The sequence below is a fragment of the Diabrotica virgifera genome, chromosome 9 (assembly GCF_917563875.1).
Source record: "Diabrotica virgifera virgifera chromosome 9, PGI_DIABVI_V3a".
NCBI classification, from domain to species: domain Eukaryota; kingdom Metazoa; phylum Arthropoda; class Insecta; order Coleoptera; family Chrysomelidae; genus Diabrotica; species Diabrotica virgifera.
Window position 1 is genome coordinate 206,199,580 of NC_065451.1, and position 19,790 is coordinate 206,219,369.

At 35.2% G+C, this 19,790-nt stretch overlaps 1 protein-coding gene across 2 annotated transcripts; it reads right to left on the minus strand.

The window, feature by feature from the left end:
• Positions 1 to 706: 706 nt before the first annotated feature.
• On the minus strand, positions 707 to 18,627 carry LOC126892782 (glucose-induced degradation protein 8 homolog). 2 transcript variants are annotated; one of them, XM_050662497.1, is made up of 4 exons: positions 18,408 to 18,627; positions 18,052 to 18,248; positions 12,573 to 12,770; positions 707 to 5,670 (listed from the first exon to the last, which is right to left on the minus strand). In XM_050662497.1, the coding sequence occupies exons 1-4, from the start codon at positions 18,529 to 18,531 to the stop codon at positions 5,494 to 5,496; spliced, it is 696 nt and encodes a 231-aa protein (XP_050518454.1). In that variant the 5' UTR covers positions 18,532 to 18,627; the 3' UTR covers positions 707 to 5,493. The 2 variants fall into 2 exon arrangements, with proteins under 2 accessions (XP_050518454.1, XP_050518455.1); XM_050662498.1 differs by having other exon boundaries at positions 18,325 to 18,438.
• Between the last annotated feature and the right edge of the window lie 1,163 nt (positions 18,628 to 19,790).

The following is a 19,790-nucleotide window of genomic DNA, read 5'->3' on the forward strand; positions in this document are numbered from 1 at the left end:
AACCGTGATTATAACTCCTTTGTCCTAACCTCAATATAAATAATACCGTTAATAGATATATATACAACGCATATATTTCGTCCTAACCTCAATATAAATAATACCGTTAATAGATAAATATACAAAGTATATTTATCTATTAACGGTATTATTTATATTGAGGTTAAGACGAAGTATATGACGGAGGAGTTATATTCGCGGTCGGACGGACAGACAGCCTATGTCAAATTTCTCACCTTTAGTACCATCTTTGGATTATAATAAGCTTTCATTTGACACCTCATTTGTCATTCTACCTGGTACAGTGACGGAGGAGTTGAGTTTACAAACAGACAGACACGACGGACGGACGTGGATAATTCAACGTTTCACATTTTTCAAAATTGGTGAAAACAACATAAAAACCTTTAATTAATTGGTATTTAATTAATAACTATTTTTTAAATGCAACTTTATGTAATGGATAGTATGAAAAAATAGAGGATATGGCAACGGTGTTACATGTGATGCTCGGATCCAATGCCAAAATCTACACATAACTATTAGGGTGCACTAATATACAAGCTGTCCAAACAATGTATTGCTCGAACCCCCTCCCATCCCAATAACGCACTGTAACGTTTTACAAGACCTCTCGCCCCCCCCCCCCCAAATCAAATTGAACTTTAATGACCTCTTCCAGAAATTCGGGATTTAATGAAAACACTTATTTGCATAGAAAAAAAAATATATTCAACTTAACTACAATATACCGATAAAAGTATAAAAGTTCACAGTCTAAAATTCACAAATTTTTTACAATTTTTGTTACACATATTTTAACTACATACATTAGAAAAGAGTCAAATATTATATATTATTATCCCCATCTAAATAAATAACATTGGATGGTGCATCAATGATCAATTAGTGGGTTGTTATAAATTAGAGAATCTGGACGTTTTTTTGCGATAAGTATGTAACATTAAAAAAAAATGCTTGTTAATTGAGACCTTCCTCTGGAGCTGAGAATAAGAGCCTTAATATGCTGCGTGTTCTCGACTTTGTTTAGTGGAATGGAAAGCTGGACACTAAAAGAAGTTGGAAGCATTTGAGATGTGGTGCTATAGAAGGATTTTGAAACTACCATGGATCCAACGAGTTACGATACACAAGTGTTAAAAAGGCTACAAAAGGATTGCGAGATAAAGAACATCAAAACAAGAAAGCTGGAATATTTGGGCCACATTACTAGAGGTGCAAAATATGAAATATTATGGCTCATAATGCAGGGCAAAATTAAGGGGAAAAGATCCATATGTAGAAGAATTTCCTGGCTGAATGGTATAGTTGCAGCACAGTAGATCTTTTCAGAGCAGCCGCCAATAAGGTACGGATAGCTGTGATGATAGCCAACCTCAGATAGCAAAAGGAGCTACAAGAAGATGTAACAGAACTCAATGCATTGTCGATACTCTCTGTATGTACTGCTTATCTAAGGGGAATGCGGAGTGATTCACCGCAATAAGCGAATCAGAGAGCTCTAAGTAACAAAGGCAAACATTCCATCCGGATTGATAGGCGTTGATGATGATCTCTCTCTCTCTCTCTCCTGTCGTTTCCCCATTACTGAGGATCGTGATTTCTTCCAATATTCCTAACAATGTTTCTCCATTGGTCTCAATCTTCAGCTGCTCTAAGAGCTTCGTATTTGGTCAGACCATCTAGTCGGTGATCGTCCTCTAGATCTTCTCCCCGAAACAATTAATCTCTCCAAACTGTCGTCACCTCTTCGAACCACGTGACCAAAGAATTGCAGAATTCGTTGCAGACATAATGTGGACAGCCTTTTTTTAATATTGAGTTGGTTTAAAATGGAAATGTTGGTCCTATGAGCTGTCCAAGGTATCGCAGCATTCTTCTCCAGCACCACATCTCAAAGGCATCAATTTTTTGGCGCTCGCATGCGCGAAGAGTCCAAGTCTCTGCTCCGTATAGAAATATTGAGAATACAAGGGCATTCACCAGTCTCATCTTGATATTTTGAGAGATAGATCTGTCTTTCCAAACTTTAGTTAGGCGACTCATCGCATTTTTTGCCATTCCAATACGTCTCCGAACTTCTGCTTCACAGTTACCATCGTTAGTTATACTAGACCCGAGATAGACAAAGATGTTTACTATCTGGTATTCCTGTAATATGTTAGTCAGTTGAATAGTGTCAAATCTGTCAACCACCATTATTTTTGTCTCAGCTTTATTGATTTTCAGACCAACTTTATTGCTTTCGTACTCAACTCTTCGCAGAAGATCTAACATTTCTTGCTCATTTGCTGCTATAAGTGTAGTGTCATCAGCAAATCTTAAATTGGAGATTTTCCTACCAGCTACTGTTACTCCACCGGCCCATCCTTCTAAAACCATCCTCATGACATGTTCACCATAAATGTTAAATAAGTCAGGTGACAACACGCATCCTTGTCTAACACCTCTCTCGGTCTTGAATTGGTTTGAGAACTTCTGATCTAGTCGTACTGTCGCTATATTAGACTGGTACAGATTTTTAATAAGTGTCACCAGGCGCATTGGTGCGCCCATTTCTATTAAAATTGACCACAGATTTATCCAGCTTACACAATCAAATGCCTTTTGGTAGTCAACGAAGCATATAATCATAGGTACTTGAAATTCTCTAGACTTTTCAATGAGTTGTCTCAGGTTCAGGATTTGTTCCCTTGTAACTTTACCCTTTACCCTTTATGATGATAAAGAATATGAAACAAATTAATTCAATTAGTAGTTTATGCGGCGATATAGAATAACAACAACTGAAAATGTTACTAATTGTAATTTTTGCCAAAAGTTAAGTAAATGTGGATTTGGTTAACCTTCGGATGACCAAGGGGGTAAATTTGAACCCCAGCGTATGTTTTTCTTTAATAAATTCAAAAGTATTTTCAATTTTTAACTCATTATTTTTTTTATTTGACTGTAATATCATTCTAGATATCCTCATATTTTGAAATAAAAAAAATTCCCTATATTTTATGAATAAAAAAATATATTCTGAAGTTGATGTTTAGTAAAATACCGTCTATTATGTGGAATTCAAAGTAGTTTTACACTGCGCGTTATCAAAATCTATTTTTAAACTGTGGTACCTGTTATGTACGAGTCATGACATTCCTGTCTGCTACGGTTAGTCATTATTATTATTTCCTGGCAGTGGCGGCTCGTGATTTTTACAATAGGGGAGGCTATACCTAACTGTAAAATATCTAGACAAATTTGCACTAGCGCCAAAAAATGTAATTTAAGGCCCAATCTTTTGACCATTTTTTATTTACATTTCATAATATCATCCTAATTCATAATTTCATGATATCATATCATTTTAAAAATAGTTAGTCTAATAGTAAAAGTTTAATACCAAAGTTTGTGTAGTTTATTTGTTAACAATTCCATCTATTTGTAAATAGATACCTATGCATATCAAAATAAATACAGATTTGAAGTTTTGCCGTCCATACATAATGAAGCTTAAAATTTTTTAAGATACTCAACTGAATTTTTTTAATTCTAAACGCGGCCTACTGCGAATTCAAAAACACGATAAATTACCGATATTTTGCTTTGAGTTAGAGATATCGGAAAAAGTTATTTGAGCAAGTTGTTTCAAATATTATTATAACCCCACATACCAAATTTCATAACAAAATTCGCACTTTTAGATTTTTCATTATTTTTAGCCAGGACCCTAAAATTCGTTGTCCCGAGACGCATCCAACCAACCACCCAACGGAGCTGAGAAAGTACTCTGCCTCCCTTGGTATATCTCCGGGCAGCGTGTGATGCCGCCGTAGATGCCACTGTTAGGAGACCGGGTCTCCTTAAACGGCTGCTGCGCTGCACGGAGCATTAGCAAGGGAGACTGTTGGGCTTCTCGGCTCCATGTTCCGTTCATGCATCTCGGGATAACTCAGGGTCCTGCCTACAATAATATGTAATAAAACTGAGACGCGATCATGCGTTCTAATGCTAATGCTCCGTACGTATGGATAATTAGTGATAATATGGAATTTACACGTTGTATAATAGTGAGAGTAATTGTTGTTTTCGCGATTCATGATAAACAAAACAGTATAGAGTGTGTAAAAAATTTATGGGGAGGCCGAGCCTCCCTTGCCTCCTCTGACGAGCCGCCACTGTTTCCTGACGTATATTATTATAGTTTCTTAGTATTTTGTGTACATATAAGATATGGGCCGCAAATATCTTACTGAGGCTGTTACAGGAAATTGTGTGTGTGTGTGTGAGAGATCCTGGCATCAGACAAAATCTATTTGCCACAAAACATGTAAATTCTTAATTACATTAAATGATTTCATATTGTCTATTTCTAAACTATACCGCTATTTTTGAATTTCTGATAAAATTAATGATGGAATCTAGTACCGCTTTATCTGAGGAAGAAAGGAGAGCTGTAATATTTAGTGGCAATGGACACTCGTGATGAATTAGTTCTTGATACAGAATTGAAGAAGATTGAGAGTTAAGAGAACATTCTAGAAATATATGATTTAGATCACCAATGGATATATTGTCACAACTACAGACAGGGGAGTTAAGTATTCCAATTTTATATAAGTGAGATGGAAAGCGAGCATGGTTCAATTTTAAACGAGTCAATACTGACATGTGTGCTCTATTATAATTAAAGGTGAAATGAGGAATGTTTTTTGGAAGTGTAGGGTGAATTCTGAAATAATGGTTTGTAGATTTACTTGCAATTCTTTTGTAATCAGTTTCCCATTTCCTTCTGATATTAGGTTTGAGAGCATTATTCAAATCTTTTAAATTAAATACTTTGTCAATATGGTGGCAACTGTGACTACTTTTTGCGGCTATATCCGCAATTTCATTACCTTCGACTCCGCAATGTCCTTTCGTCCAAATAAACGAAATTGTTACTGCTAGCGATTTTTATGATGATATACAAGATGAAATAGTACAGGTCATTTTTGACCTGGGGTCATTTTTTACCCCCGTTGGTCATCCGTGTAACAAAAAAAGGTTGGTCATCGGAAGGTTAAAAGCTTTTTTTGGCTAAATAATTTAAAGTCAAAAGGTTTTGTACTTCTTACTCCAGAGTTGTTTCTTAATGATGGGTTATAAAGGATTTGACTCATCCGCATTGTATCGTAGAAATCATAAAATTAAATTGAACAGGCTGATACCTATACCTACATAATGCATCAAATGAAAAAAAAAAACGACGAAGATTACTCAAACGTCATCTAAAAGTTTCTCATAAGTAATATAAATATGTGGATGGATTTCAAATATATCAATCAAGACAATTATTTATGAACAGGAAAAAAGTCAAAATTGAATTAACTTAATGTTGAATGACTAAGAACAAAAAAAATTCTGAATATATACAAAATTTAAAACATTCTTTGTTAAAATATTCATTGACACACCATTCATAAAATATATTAATAAGAATTTCATTTATTTATGATCATCAATCTTTGCTGAAGCTAGATCTACCATTTTTGGATACTTGACGTTCCTCTTCGTTAACTTGTCCTGTCCCCACAAAATGAGTTTGAGAAGTGTAGAAACCTGTGGTGCGGTGTTCTCCTGATGTTCCATTTTTAAAATAGCTGCATTTACTTCACTGGCAACCTGTAACACAAGTATTATAGACACATCAAATTGTTAATCTGCAAGATATATTTGGAGGGATGTAAAGGAGTAGTGAAGCGCAATACGCTTCATACGCATTGTATATACTGTTGACACCACTCAGCCGCTCCGACTCTTATCTTCACCTCCAAGTTGGTATACACCGTTAACCTGAGCAACACCACTGGAGGTTGCGTAACCAACCCCCAGGGGAAGGTTAGGTCAGGGCTAATGAAGGGAGTCTTAGTCCTCCGATAAATAGGGGGTTTAAAAAAAGGCTGACAACCCTCCCTTGTAAAACCTAACTGTTGTGAATGGTACATTCCATGTCAAATCACTCAGGCAAAAACTTTTGGATCTCCGATTTTTCTGAAACTCGGTGTATAGCTTCTGCGGGACGAAAAAATAAGATATTTCAGGTAAAAAAATCTTCTTCTTTTTTTCTCAAAATGTTATTTTATGCGATTTTACTGCGTAAAGTATCAATGGAAATAATAATATTTTAATGGAAGGGACTCAAAAATGTCATATGGCATTATAACAAGTTATTTTGATTCAAAACAAGTTTCAAATTTTATAGTGTAGAAAACGTTAAAATACCGTTTTTTACATTTTCCTCCATTCCCAAAATACATCATAATCGATTTGGCTGAAAATTTGCCCACAGATAGCCAAAACATAGGACTTTAAGTGGTTAGAAGGATTTGAATTATATTACAATACCAAAGAAGTTACATGCAATAATATCAGACTCATAAGTATATTAGTCCAGTCGGGATAGCATTTGACCTTGCATGCCGAGCTGCACAAAATTTTATTTTTCTAATCTTTAGGGGGGTCAATAGTAGCCTAAATTTAAAATCGCGAATGAATTCCTCCGTTACGTTAGCCGCCATCTTGAGTTTAAAGGAGAACCGTTTTTGCTCAATATCTCCGCCATTTTTAACTTTTAGAGAAAAATGGTTGGAACTGAAATTGTTCCAAATAAATCGTATTTACAATTATTACAATTTCTTTTTAACAATTTTTGTCGTGAGGTAGATATTTTCTGAGTTAATTGTACTTACAGTAGACGCCTATATTTTTGACTATGATATTGCATGTAACTTTTTTGGTATTGTAGGTAATATAATTTAAATCCTTCTAACCACTCAAAGTCCTATGTTTTGGCTATCTGTGGGCAAATTTTCAGCCAAATCGATTATGATGTATTTTGGGAATGGAGGAAAATGTAAAAAACGGTGTTTTAACGTTTTCTGCACTATAAAATTTGATCAAAAATGTGTTTTGAATCAAAATAACTTGTTATAATGCCATATAATGACATTTTTGAATCCCTGCTATTAAAATATTATGCTTTCCATTGATACTTTACGATGGAAAATGCAAATTTGAGAAAAAAAAAGAAGAAGACAATTCGACCTTAAATGTTTTATTTCTACATCCCGCAGATGCTATAATATACCAATTTTCAGACAAATCGGAGATCCAAAAGTTTTTTTGATCCAAAATTGAGTGATTTGAAATGGAATCACCTGAATAAAATGGCTAATAAAACGAACGGACGGATCTCACAACGGCAAACTCGGCAAAGAAAAATGGACATGAATATGGATTTAAAATTTTTAACGTGGAATTTAACACTCTTCAAGGCAGGATCTATGATAAGTATGGCAGAACAACTTGGAAAATACGGAGTTGGAATATTGGCACTGCAGGAAATCAGATGGAAGAGCCAGTAATAATTCCTGAAAATAAATTCTCACTATATTACTCCGGAAACGAAATCAGACAAGGTGAAAGAGGAGTAGGGTTTATAGTAACCAAAAGACTGCGAAAGACTGGGTAACTTAAGACATTTAAGAGAAACGATACTGAAAAAAGTATTCCAAGTATTTCAATAACCGTCTCTCTAATAATGTTGGCCATTTTTCTCCAAATTGTGTTAGGGCTTCCTTTCATGTTCCAACATATTTTTTCTACTATTCTTTCCCTGAATAGACCTTCTTTCTCATCTTTTAGCATCCACCAAGTTTGAGGATAAAGAGACTTGGTGGTGGTCAAATAATGTACAAGGAAAAATAAAAGAGAAGGGAAAATTATATAAAAAGTGGCAAGAAACCAGATCGGACATAGATCTTCAAAACTATATGGTCGCCAAAAAGGAAGCGAAAGTAGCAGTAGCAAAAGCTAAAGCAGAAGCGTACTCAAACCTATACGATCAACTTGATACCAGGGAAGGCGAAGCAAAGAAATATAAAATAGCCAAACAGAGAGCAAAGAAAGCAAGAGATTTTAATCAGATTAGATGTATCTGAGATGAAAATAACAAAATACTAATTCACGAAAAGGATGTCAAAAAGAGATGGAGAAAGTATTTTTACAGTTTATTAAATGAAGAATTGGACAGACAGCCTGTGGAGTTAACGGAGACAATAACAGCAATGGTTACCAGAATAACAAACGAGGAAGTGGCTCAAGCGCTTCAAGAAATAAAGAAAGGAAAAGCAGTCGGACCAGATGATATTCCTGGGGAGCATTGGGAGTGGCAGGAATAAGTTGGCTAGCAGGTCTATTTAATAGAATTATGGAAGTTGTACAAATGCCAAACGAATGGAGAAGCAGTATATTAGTACCTGTCTACAAAAACAAGGGAGGCATACAACAATTTACAAACTACAGGGCTATAAAACTACTTAGCCACACCATGAAAATATGGGAGAGAGTAATTGATAGACGGATACGTGAAGAAACCGAAATATCCGATAATAATCAATTTGGCTTTATGCAAGGCAGATCAACAACAGATGCAATTTTCATTGTAAGGCAACTGATGGAAAAATACAGGAATAAAGAGACCAACGCTCATATGGTATTCATTGATCTTGAGAAAGCATATGATAGAGTTCCTCGAGAGATTCTGTGGTGGGCACTCAATAAGAAAGGAATCCCTGGCGAATATATAAAGATTGTGAGAGATATGTATGAGGGAGTAACGACTAGTGTTAGGACAGGTGTGGGAGAGACTGATAAATTTCAGGTGAAAGTAGGATTGCTCCAAGGTTCGGTGCTTAGTCCTTATTTATTCTCATTAGTTTTGGACCAGATAACAGCGAAACTACAGGGTGTCATTCCATGGTGCCTAATGTATGCTGATGATGTAGTGTTAGTAGGAAATAGTGAAAGAGACTTAGAACAAAAACGGGAACAGTGGAGACAAGCTCTGGAGGAAAAAGGTTTAAAACTTAGTAGGACAAAAACAGAGTATTTGGAATGTTCATTTAAAGATGGAGTTACTACAAATAAAATGGTATCTTTGGATGGTGAAATGATTGTGAAAAGCAATAGTTTTAAGTACCTAGGATCGATATTACAGAGTAATCGAGAAATAGTTGTGTGACAGAAAAATTCCAATGAAGCTGAAGGGAAAATTCTATAAAATAGCCATAAGACCGGCTATGAATGTTGGGCAGTGAAAAAGAAAGAGGAACAACAAATGCATGTGGCGGAAATGAGAATGCTTAGATGGATTGAGTGGAGTGACAAAGAAGGATAAAATTAGAAATGAGTATATTAGGGGAAATCTAGGTGTGGCACCAATTGATACCAAAATGAGAGAGCATAGGTTAAGATGGTTTGGTCATGTTCAACGTCGAGACGTTAATCACCCAATACGAAGAATAGCTGAAGTGCAGATTCCTGGAAGGAGTAGGAGAGGAAGACCAAAGAAGACCTGGGGGGAGACGATAAGGCAGGACATGTTGGTAAAGGGGATTAACATTGATATGACCCAAGATAGAATTGTGTGGAGAAATGCAATTAGGGAAGCCGACCCCGCATAGGGATAAGGCAAAGAGAATGATGATGATGATGATACTGAAAAAAGTATATGGCTCAGTGTAAAAGATGACACATATGGAGAATCAGGACACGACAAGATTAATAAATTAAATGAAAGGCATGATATTGTAAGTCAGAGACTGTCTTGGCTGGGATATGTCCAGAGACAAGAAGATACAGAATCAACAAAGAAAATGTTACAATGGAAGACCTACAACGAGTTGTAGCCAGACAGCCTAAGACCCATCCAGGGTTATGATGCCAAAAGAAAAAATAATTTCAATTTCAAAAAGATAAGTGGTTTTTACCAAGTATTATCAGACAAGAGCAACTCAAAACACAATATATTGTTATGATATTATATGAGACACTCTCTCGTTCCATCCCTCCTTGTGGAGTATGTGGCGCTTATGCGTTTCTTGGCCAAAAGTGTAAGATTACTGTCTGGCCGAGACAAAGCATCTTCTTTTGTTTTTATTCTCTGGATAAATTGTGAACTAATTTCCTCCACAAAGTGTGGCCGATCCATTTCCATTTTTTTACTTGATTGTAGTAGATATGTTAGTTTGCTTTGTCCTTTCCCATATTCTGTATTAGTTATTTTGTTTGGCCAGTATATTTTCAGGATTATTCTTAGAGATTTGTTTACAAATGTTTGTAGTTTTTTAGTTGTATTTTCGTCCTGTTTCCATGTTTCTGCTCCATAGAGCAGTATACTTTTAATGCAACTATTAAAGATTTTAATTTTTGTTTCCGATATTTCGTTTGTTTGCCAAATTCTATTTAAAGCGTTGAATGCGTGTTGAGCCTTTGTTATTCTCGTCTGTATATCCTTTTTACACCCCCCCGCTCCTTTCCATGACAGATCCCAGATATTTCAGACCTCTTTCACTTCTTTACCGTAAAATACCGTTTATTATTTGGATGGATATTATTTTTTAGAAGTTTAGGTTTCTCTGTGTTTATTCGAAGTCCGATCGTGTCGGAGTACTGTGCCAATTTGTCAATTTTTGCTTGCATATGATTTCGGTGTTCAGTTATCAGGCAGATGTCATCTGCAAATTCGATATCTAACTGTTTGAATAGGTTCCACCTGATGCCTGTTCGATTGTCGATTACTTTTCTCATTACCCAATCTATCATAATAAGGAATAGGGTAGGGCGTAGGGGATAGTACACAACCCTGTTTGGGATATAATCTAAGGATTTTCCACATCTGTGCCATATTTACACGGTCAAAGGCCTTTTCGAAGTCGATAAAACTCATCTATATCTTAATTCCATTCATTTGTTTGTTCCAAGATACTTAGGGTGCAAATGTGATCAATAGTGGAATGGTTGGAACGGAAGCCTGCTCGGTTGTTTCAGTTTTTTATCTAGTTCCGGCTTCAATCTTTCCAATATGATTTTGGTCAGCACTTTGGATGTGACACTTAGTAGTGTTATTGCACGTCAATTGTTGCATTTGCTCAGGTCTCCTTTTTGGGTATTTTTATAATAAATCCCTTTTTCCACTCCTTTGACAATTCTTCGTCCATCCATATTTTATTCAAAAGTGTATATAGCATCTCTACTGACTGCTCGGTGTCTGCTTTTATTATGTCAATGGGTATATTGCCGATTCCTGCGGCTTTGCCATTTTTTAGAAGTTTTAGGGTGTTTCCAATTTCTTCCCTTGTAATTTCTCCAATATTCACTTCTAGATCTGGTGATTGTACTTCATCTTCTATGATTTGAGTTATTTCATGCTTAGCATATATCTTTTCGAAGTATTCCTTCCATCTTTGTATTATTTCTTTCTCATTTTTTATTCTATTTCCTTGATTATCCTTTACTACTCGTATATTTCATTGCGCTTTTCCTGTTTCGTATGTTTGTATATTGTGTTCGTAAGTCGTTTTCTTTCGCTGCTTCTTCTGATATATTTAGCATCTCATTCATATAGTTTCTTTTATCTTTTCTGGCTAGTTTTTTTTCTTCTGCGTTTTTGGCCTTGTATTTCCTTTCAAGTGCCCTCTCTTCTTCCGATCCTTCCTTTTGCAGAATTTCTTCTTTGATTTTTTTTCTTTCTTCTATCAGTAGTAGAGTATCTTTAGTAATCCATTTTTTATTTTGTCTTCTTTTTAATCCGATTGTTTCTTTTGCTGTATCTATCATCACTTCTTTAAAATATTTCCATGTTTCTTCGAATGACTCTCCAGTTTGTTGTGATACTGTTCCGTTCGGTTAATTGTCAGTTTCTCACTGAATTTATTTCTTATACATTCTTGTTTTAGGGCATCAACGTTGTACTTGTTCTTTCTGCTGATTTTTTGGTTTTTATCTCCGGCTAATTTCATTTTTAGTCTCGCTTTGATTAGCATGTGGTCTGATCCCACATCAGCACCTCTTAAGCTCCTGACATCTTGCAGCCAGCTTCTCCATTTATATTCAATTATTATGTGGTCTACTATATATATGAGACACAAGAGTTACTAAATATACAGAAAGAAGATTAGTACCCTTTCACACTAAGACACTGGTGTCTGACACCTGTGTTCAATTGCACAGCAAAGCATTGTTAAGCCACGAAAATCAGCCAGACACTCGAAAGTGGCTCGTCTGTAGTCATTCATTTAAAACAATGCTTTGCTGCCGGTGACGGACACCAGTGTCTTAGTCAGAAAGGGTACTTGGACAAAAATTAGCCAATAGCTCACATTAGTCTGTTATTGAACACATACCGTGTGTTTACTTTTAAATTAGATATAGGAGTACACCCAATACATGGCAACATTGCTTCCCCGCTTCCCGCACCCGAGTCGCGCCAATTTATTCAGTCATTCGTCGATTCTACAGTGGCAATGCAACTCATTCTCATAAGCAATGTTGCCGATTTAACACTTCCTTCAATCTCCTACCTCTAATCGAAAACTAAACGCATGGTATCTCAAAAAAGATTCTACCTTCAAATTATTACTCTTTCTTTACTTACCTGATGTAGCTTGTAAATTAAAAACAAATAATAAAAAAGTTAAAAAACAAAATAAGTTACATGAAAAAATTTAAAATATTCTTATTACCTTCTGTCTGTGTGAGGGAGCTAACAAATCCCCAAATGGAGATGAAAGAGGTTCTTCAAATGCTAAAAGAGCTACTGTTCTTTCTAATTCTGAGAGTACAGATGGATCTTCTTCGCCGGCTTCACTGAGATGACTTTGGGCAAAGGCCAGGGCCTCTTCTATTCTATTATTTCTAATTAATTCTATAAGATGTAGTTGCTGAAAAGGAAAAGAAATTAACCAGTTAAATAAAAGATAATACACTTTTTTAGTATTAGGGAGGGTTCAAGTATTACGTAACGCGATTTTTGACACCCCCTCCCCCCTACGTAACGCACTGTAATGGGCGTCTAACTATTACGTAACGCAAATTTTGAAGATTTTTGACTCCCTCCCAACCTGCGTTACTGCGTTACGTAATACTTGAACGGTCCCTTACAGAGCTATCAAAAAATTTAATTAGGGTAGGCTATACAATAGACATTTTGGTCAATTTCACACAATAACCTAATTTGTTTATTTATTTATTTAATTTATCAACGGACAATCACCCAATTAAAATACAGTATAAACATTAATCACAGGAGATTTTTAACCTAAACTACAGTAAATTTAAAAATTTTAATCATACAAACTAGGAACATTAAATAACAAACATTAACAAAAAATGTACGGAACACAAGGACATTAAGTTATCACACACAGTTTTTAAGCTGAGCTTTAAATTTTTTTGGAAAACTATAACAATCTAAACTTTCCGAATATTGGTAGCAAACCTAGGTGTTCTAGTCATGAAGGAGTTGTGTCCATAGTTTGTGCGATGGGGTCTAACGTAAAAGGGTTGATTTAGCCTTGTTTGTCTACTGGGAACATGAAGGCTAATTTTCTCCAATAGTTGAGGACCAAAATTATTGGAGTGTAGTATGCTATAAAACATTGTGAGATCCTTATGCATGGGTCAGCTTTGGAGAGAGGTTATGTTGAGAGACTTTTCCATATTAGAATAGTTAATTTCATCAACCCTCTGGTTTTGTTTAAATGCAACAAATCTTAAGAACTTGTGCTGAACTCTCTCAATAGCTTAAACATGGGTGTTATAGTGTGAAGACCAAACACATGAACAGTAATCTAGGTGAGGTCTCACAAGTGAACAATACAATATTTTTATGGATGGGATATTTAGAAAGTCTTTAGCACAACATTTTATAAACCCTAAAAGTTGAAGTGATTTTGAGACAATAGATGAGATATGGGGGATGTAGGATAAGCTGGAATCGAGCACAACACCTAGGTCTTCTATCTGATATACAGAGTCTAAAGGACAATCCTTAATAGTATAGATATGATTTGTAGGAGTTTTATGTCGACCAAAAACCATTAAGTGACACTTTTTAACATTAAGTTCCATTCCTATCACACCAACAGCTCAACCGATCCAAGTCAGATTGTAATTTTTTGATAGTCACCATCATTCTCGATTTTCAAATATAATTTTAAATCATCAGCAAACATTAGGAAAAAAGCAAAGTGGAAACAGGAGGCAATATCATTAACATACAGTCCCTGGCCAAATTATTAGACGCATTATAAGATTTTATAAGAAATTTTAATTATTAGATGACACTAAATAGGTTTTTGTATGTACCAGACACAATGTATGTACTTATGTATGTTGTTTCGTTGTCCATTTAATTGTCTATATTTTTCACAAAGAAAACATTATTAATGTACCAATTGACTCTTGAAAGAAAACAGAAATAACGACAATTAAATGTTAATATTTTGGTTGAGCCACCTTTAGCCGCTATTAGATCTTTAATTCTGCGCAGCATACTATCAATGGAAACCTGAACTCTCTCCTGCGTAGAATTAAAGCTCTAATAGCGGCTAAAGGTGGCTCAACAAATTATTAACATTTAATTGTCGTTATTTCTGTTTTCTTTCAAGAGTCAATTGGTTCATTAATAATGTTTTATTTGTGATAAAATATAGACAATTAAATGGACAACCAAACAACATACATTGTGTCTGGTACAAACAAAAAAACCTATTTAGTATCACCTCATAATCAACATTTTTTATAAAATCTTATAGTGCGTCTAATAATTTGGCCAGGGACTGTATATATTGAATAGAAGGGGTCCCAGATGTGACCCTTGTGGCACTCCTGAAGGTACCTTAATTTCAAACGATCGAAAACCCTGAACACATACTATTTGTATTCTTTCAGATAGGTAGGATAACAACCATTCTAAAAGTTCATCCTGGATACTCAGACCTCTCAACTTATTGATTAAAATCTTGTGATTTACCCGGTCAAACGCCTTTGTAAAGTCTGTGTATACAGCATGAACCTGAAAGCCACCTCCAAAAGATTCCACAAGGAAGTCGGTAAATGTCAATAAATTAAGTTCAGTGGAGTGGCTAGAGAGAAATCCAAATTGCTGGTCGATAAAACATCCTTTTAATCTTGCTGACAAATAGTCACAAACAAGACTCTCAAAAACTTTGGGAATACAACTCAGAATGCTAATCGGACGATAATTGTTCACTTGAGACGTATCTCCAGATTTTAGTATTGGGGTAATAAAGCTAGTTTTCCAGTAGGCTGGGAACATCGCTGTCTTTAATGATAGGTTGAAAATGTGAAAAAGTGGTCTAAAAATTAAAAAGCTTAAGTGTTTAAGAAAAGAAGGTGGAAGACCATCTGGACCTGGCCCCTTGATGCTATCAAAAACATACTGGATATAATTACTACTTCATAGTGTTTGAAATGTCATTTGAAATGTGGTGTTACAGGAGGATGCTTAGAACAGCACAGACACCAAAGTATTGCAAGAAATGTGCAAAGAATATGAAATAATAAACACAATAAAAATAAGAAAGTAACAATATCTGGGACATATAATGGGGGGAGAGCGATATGAAATGCTAAGACTGATAATACAGGAAAATATAAGAGGAGGAAGGGGTATAGGAAGAAGGAGAGTGTCATGGTTGAAGAATTAAAGAGACTTGTTTAAATGCAATTCTGTAGAACTCTTCAAAGCAGCGGTAATTAGATTAAAGATAGTGATAATGATATCCAACCTCCGACCAGGAGACAGCACTTAAAGAAGAAGAAGTGTTTGGCAGTTTCTCTAGAATGGATCCTTTGAAAAAGAATTGGTTCTATGTTCTATTAGTTTCTTACTATGTTACAAGGTTGATTTTAACTATTTGCGGATAATACCTGCCTAATGTTAATCTATTGTTTTAAGAACAAGTACCAAATTGACAATGAGTGTCGGTCAGAACAAATACAAGCACAAATACAAGACCACACAACTTAAACATCTAACCACACAACACAGTTGTGGCTACAAAATCTAAAAAGTATCTATTGAAGCATATGGTAACAAAGAATAGTGTTATTACCAACGAACTGTCAATACTGATGGACTCGCCATAAAGCGAACTTAATGACTTCAGGATGAGATAGAAGATAATCAGGTAAAGGAGACAAGATAATCACCATCTTTCATAAACAAACAAATTGACAGTGCTAGCACACTAGTCAGGTACGTCAGGATTGCCAAATTGGGGTATTTTCCCACAATTTTGGGGTAATTTGAAAGCATATAGTGGAACTTCTCTAAGCAGAAATGGTTGGGAGATTTTTTGGGGTGAAAATTATGGTGGATTTTAAGGGGTCATGGGAAATTAAATTTGCTGGATGATTTGAGGGAATTTCAGTTTCTAAGTGGGGGTTTTATAAAATCACATCTGGCAACTCTGGTGGTACTTGTAGGTTGTAGGTAGGAATAATTATTTTTCCACCTACCTCTACCAAAAGTATACTTTTCCGGACCTGATTGTAGGGAGCAAAGTTGTACTTTTCCTCCCTAGGGAGGAAAAGTAAAAGTGACGTCATGGTATTTCATTTATGAAATATAACTTATTGAGGCTCTGTACAATATCTATTTTCTATTACGTAAGTATCTATTGGGACTGTGCAAGTTCGGCAAAGCGACCTCTATTTTTACGCTCTGTACTTTTTCTCGCACTTTTAATTATATTGGCCAATTATATTAGTCCTGGTTGTTGGATAATTGTCAAGACCATAGTCCAAAAAAATAACAAGAAGAAAAAATAAGATGCAGGTTATGTTTAGCAAACGTAAACAATTGTATGTAGTAAATAAAATCAGTTATTAAAAAGCAGTACTGCAAGCAAAATACAATTAATTAAATTTACCTTTATATAATAATTGCATATCATATCAATATTGTGGAGCAATATATAATTTTTCTGCGTTAATGACAGAAGGTATGAAATATATGTCAATTTGACAATTTAACTTGTCAATTTTGACACCGCTAATACATTTTAACGTTTATTTAAAAACACTCTGTATTTTGCAGAATGGTAAAAAACAGTAAATTGTTATTCTGATTTAACAATGTTTACATTAATAATTTGACTTATATTTGACAGTTGACAGTTATATTGTACCTACTTGTTAGTTTTAGTTTTAATAAATTTTGTTGATTAGTTACATAAATAAATTAAGTAAAAATGAAAAACGACTTGTTATTAATTTGAGGAAGGTATATAAAAACCATATGTATAACATGGGAGTAAAGTGCCTTTTCCTCCCTTGAATGATTGCTGGATTGAATTATTAATTGAATGATTACATTTTCGGGAGGAAAAGTAGCACTTTCCTCCCTTGTTATACAAATAGCTATTACATCAAAAGACATGAGAAACTATTTGTAGAGTATTGAAAGCTGTAATGAAAAAAACTGTTAAAATTGTTCTACGAATTAAACATATTCCAAAATTTTGTGAAAATGTAATTCATTTTTCAGACTTATCACGCCAAAGTTAGGCCACACAAAGTGCAATCACGCTCGCACAATGGGCCACAATTTAATTCTTTTGAATTTAATTCTTTTATAAAAAGCTTTTTCAAAGAAGTGGCACACGAAAGTTAAAAATATGGAACACAGAGAAATGGAAAAAGAAAAATCAGTTGTGTATTACAGCAAACATGCTAAAAAGTTAGATTCAATTAAAATACGTACTAAAGTAAGGATTCAAGATAAGAGAAATCAACTATGGAACAGAATAGGTGAAATAGTCGAAATATGAGAGAACAGAAAATACATTATAAAAACGAGAAGTTGTTATACTTCTTCTTAGAAACAGAAGATTTATTTTTTTCACCCAATTTTCAAGTTAAAAATATGACATCCATTATTTCCCCGATTTAAGTTTATATAGGCAAACTCAAATTACAGGGCCTGTCAAATTTTACCTGAAAAATTCTCTGTCTCTCTAGGGCCTCTCTCTTGTATGTTGCAGGCAATCTCGCTTCACTGTTTGAATGGGACGGGGCCATTCCATCAGTGTTGACAGTTCCTTGGTTATCACACTTAGATAGGATATACAAGTATAAAACTAAAGTTAAACTTAAAACACCTGGATAATAAAGTGAAGGACAACATAAACTTACTTGTAAATGAAAATAAAGATATCTATCATTGTCCAATAACTCTGGATGCAGTTGATTTATCAATGCTGTAGCTTCCTGAATCTTCCCAGTCATAATGGCGTCTCGAATCCTAATCCTGTCATCCAGAGAATGAAGTTCTACAGAAGGAATAACCCCCGACTCCTGTTGAAACTTCTCAGCGGCTTCTTTGAACCCCTCTAAAAATATATCAAGTATTAGAACTATTTACTACACTATTTCCTTGTTGTGTTTGTTTAGTTTATAATCACTTACTAGATTTAGAACCTTGGGTTCGTTTTCCGACCCAAAAATCTCGCTTAAACATCGCGTTTGCTGAAAGAAATACAAAATGTTACCTGTGACTAGATAATTCATGATAAGTTTGTTCATGCTGCTCCGGCCGAGATCGTTGTCCTCTAGTATCATCAACCAGTCTTCCTTTGTTGGTGGTGTGTCGTGTTTGTCTGTGTTGTAGCTCATTATTTTTCTTTTATTTATTTTATTTTAGATAAAGTACGAAAACATTTATAAGTCAACAAATGTCATTGTCATGTCAAACGCGATTTCTCTGCTTGATGCGTTGTCAAAAAGTTTTCTTCACAAGCGACCTCTATACGTCTATTTGCGAAGGAATCCAGTATATTTCTGGAATTTCAAATACAGGGTCTTTCAAAAGTTTTGCGATTCCTAATTTGGCGAATAAATCTAAAATTCACATGTTGATATCTTAATATCTTATGATTGAGCATATAGGGGAGGAAACGAAGCATTAGGGTTTGCTCACTACGGAGACCAAAGGATGGTATCCTACCTAGCATTCCTAGCCTAGAGCATGGTATCGTACCCTTCATATTCGTGAATTCTCGCATTTAAAATAATGTATTTAGTTTACCTGGCGATCGAAACTATATTATCGATCGCTATGTAAAATAAATGCATTATTTTGAATGCCAGAATTCACGAATATGAAGAGTAGGATATATGCTCTAGGCTAGGATACCATCCTTTGGTCTCCGTAGTGAGCACACGCTTACACCTAGGAATTTTGTGCAGTAAGATGAATCGTCATGCAACTTTTCGCATTCGAGTCAGGAGAGTGTCAGGAAAGTTTGTGAACTAAATTGATCTCCGGTAGATGAAAATTTCCATAAGAAAAATTCGAAGAGATGCAAAATGAAAAATTTATAACTCATGAAACACTGACGGAAATGAGTTCAATTTTTATACTCGGGGGGTTTTCGGAGGTCGTTAAATACGAATTTAATCTCGGCGATGGACTCCAAGGTACCTGGTGCCCATGGTGGAACACCATTAATCCAGGGGTTTAAGTGGTCGCTGAGCACGAACTCCATGACGGAGATGGTCTCCGCGAGGTACCTATAGTGCCCATGGTAGAACTCGTCGCCTGGAGTTTATGTTAGGTTTGTTCTAACATGAACTTTTGGATGGTCCAGAAACCGTCACGAAACTACTTGTACCGTTTGTTGTGAGCATGTTCGTAATTGTATCGACCAGTTATCTTCCCTTATAGTCCCATGACGGTGATTTGGAAACCGATGTTGGAACGGTTATCTGACTGATAACTGATTTATCTGTCATTATCATTTGTAATTTTTGTTGGTGACAGCTTGTGTGCTTTTAGTCGATCACGATTCCCGCTTTCGATTTGCAAAAAGGCTCAAACTTTGCAAGGCTCAAAAAATTTAAAGAATTAAATCCTAGTGCGCAAGTCAGTCCAA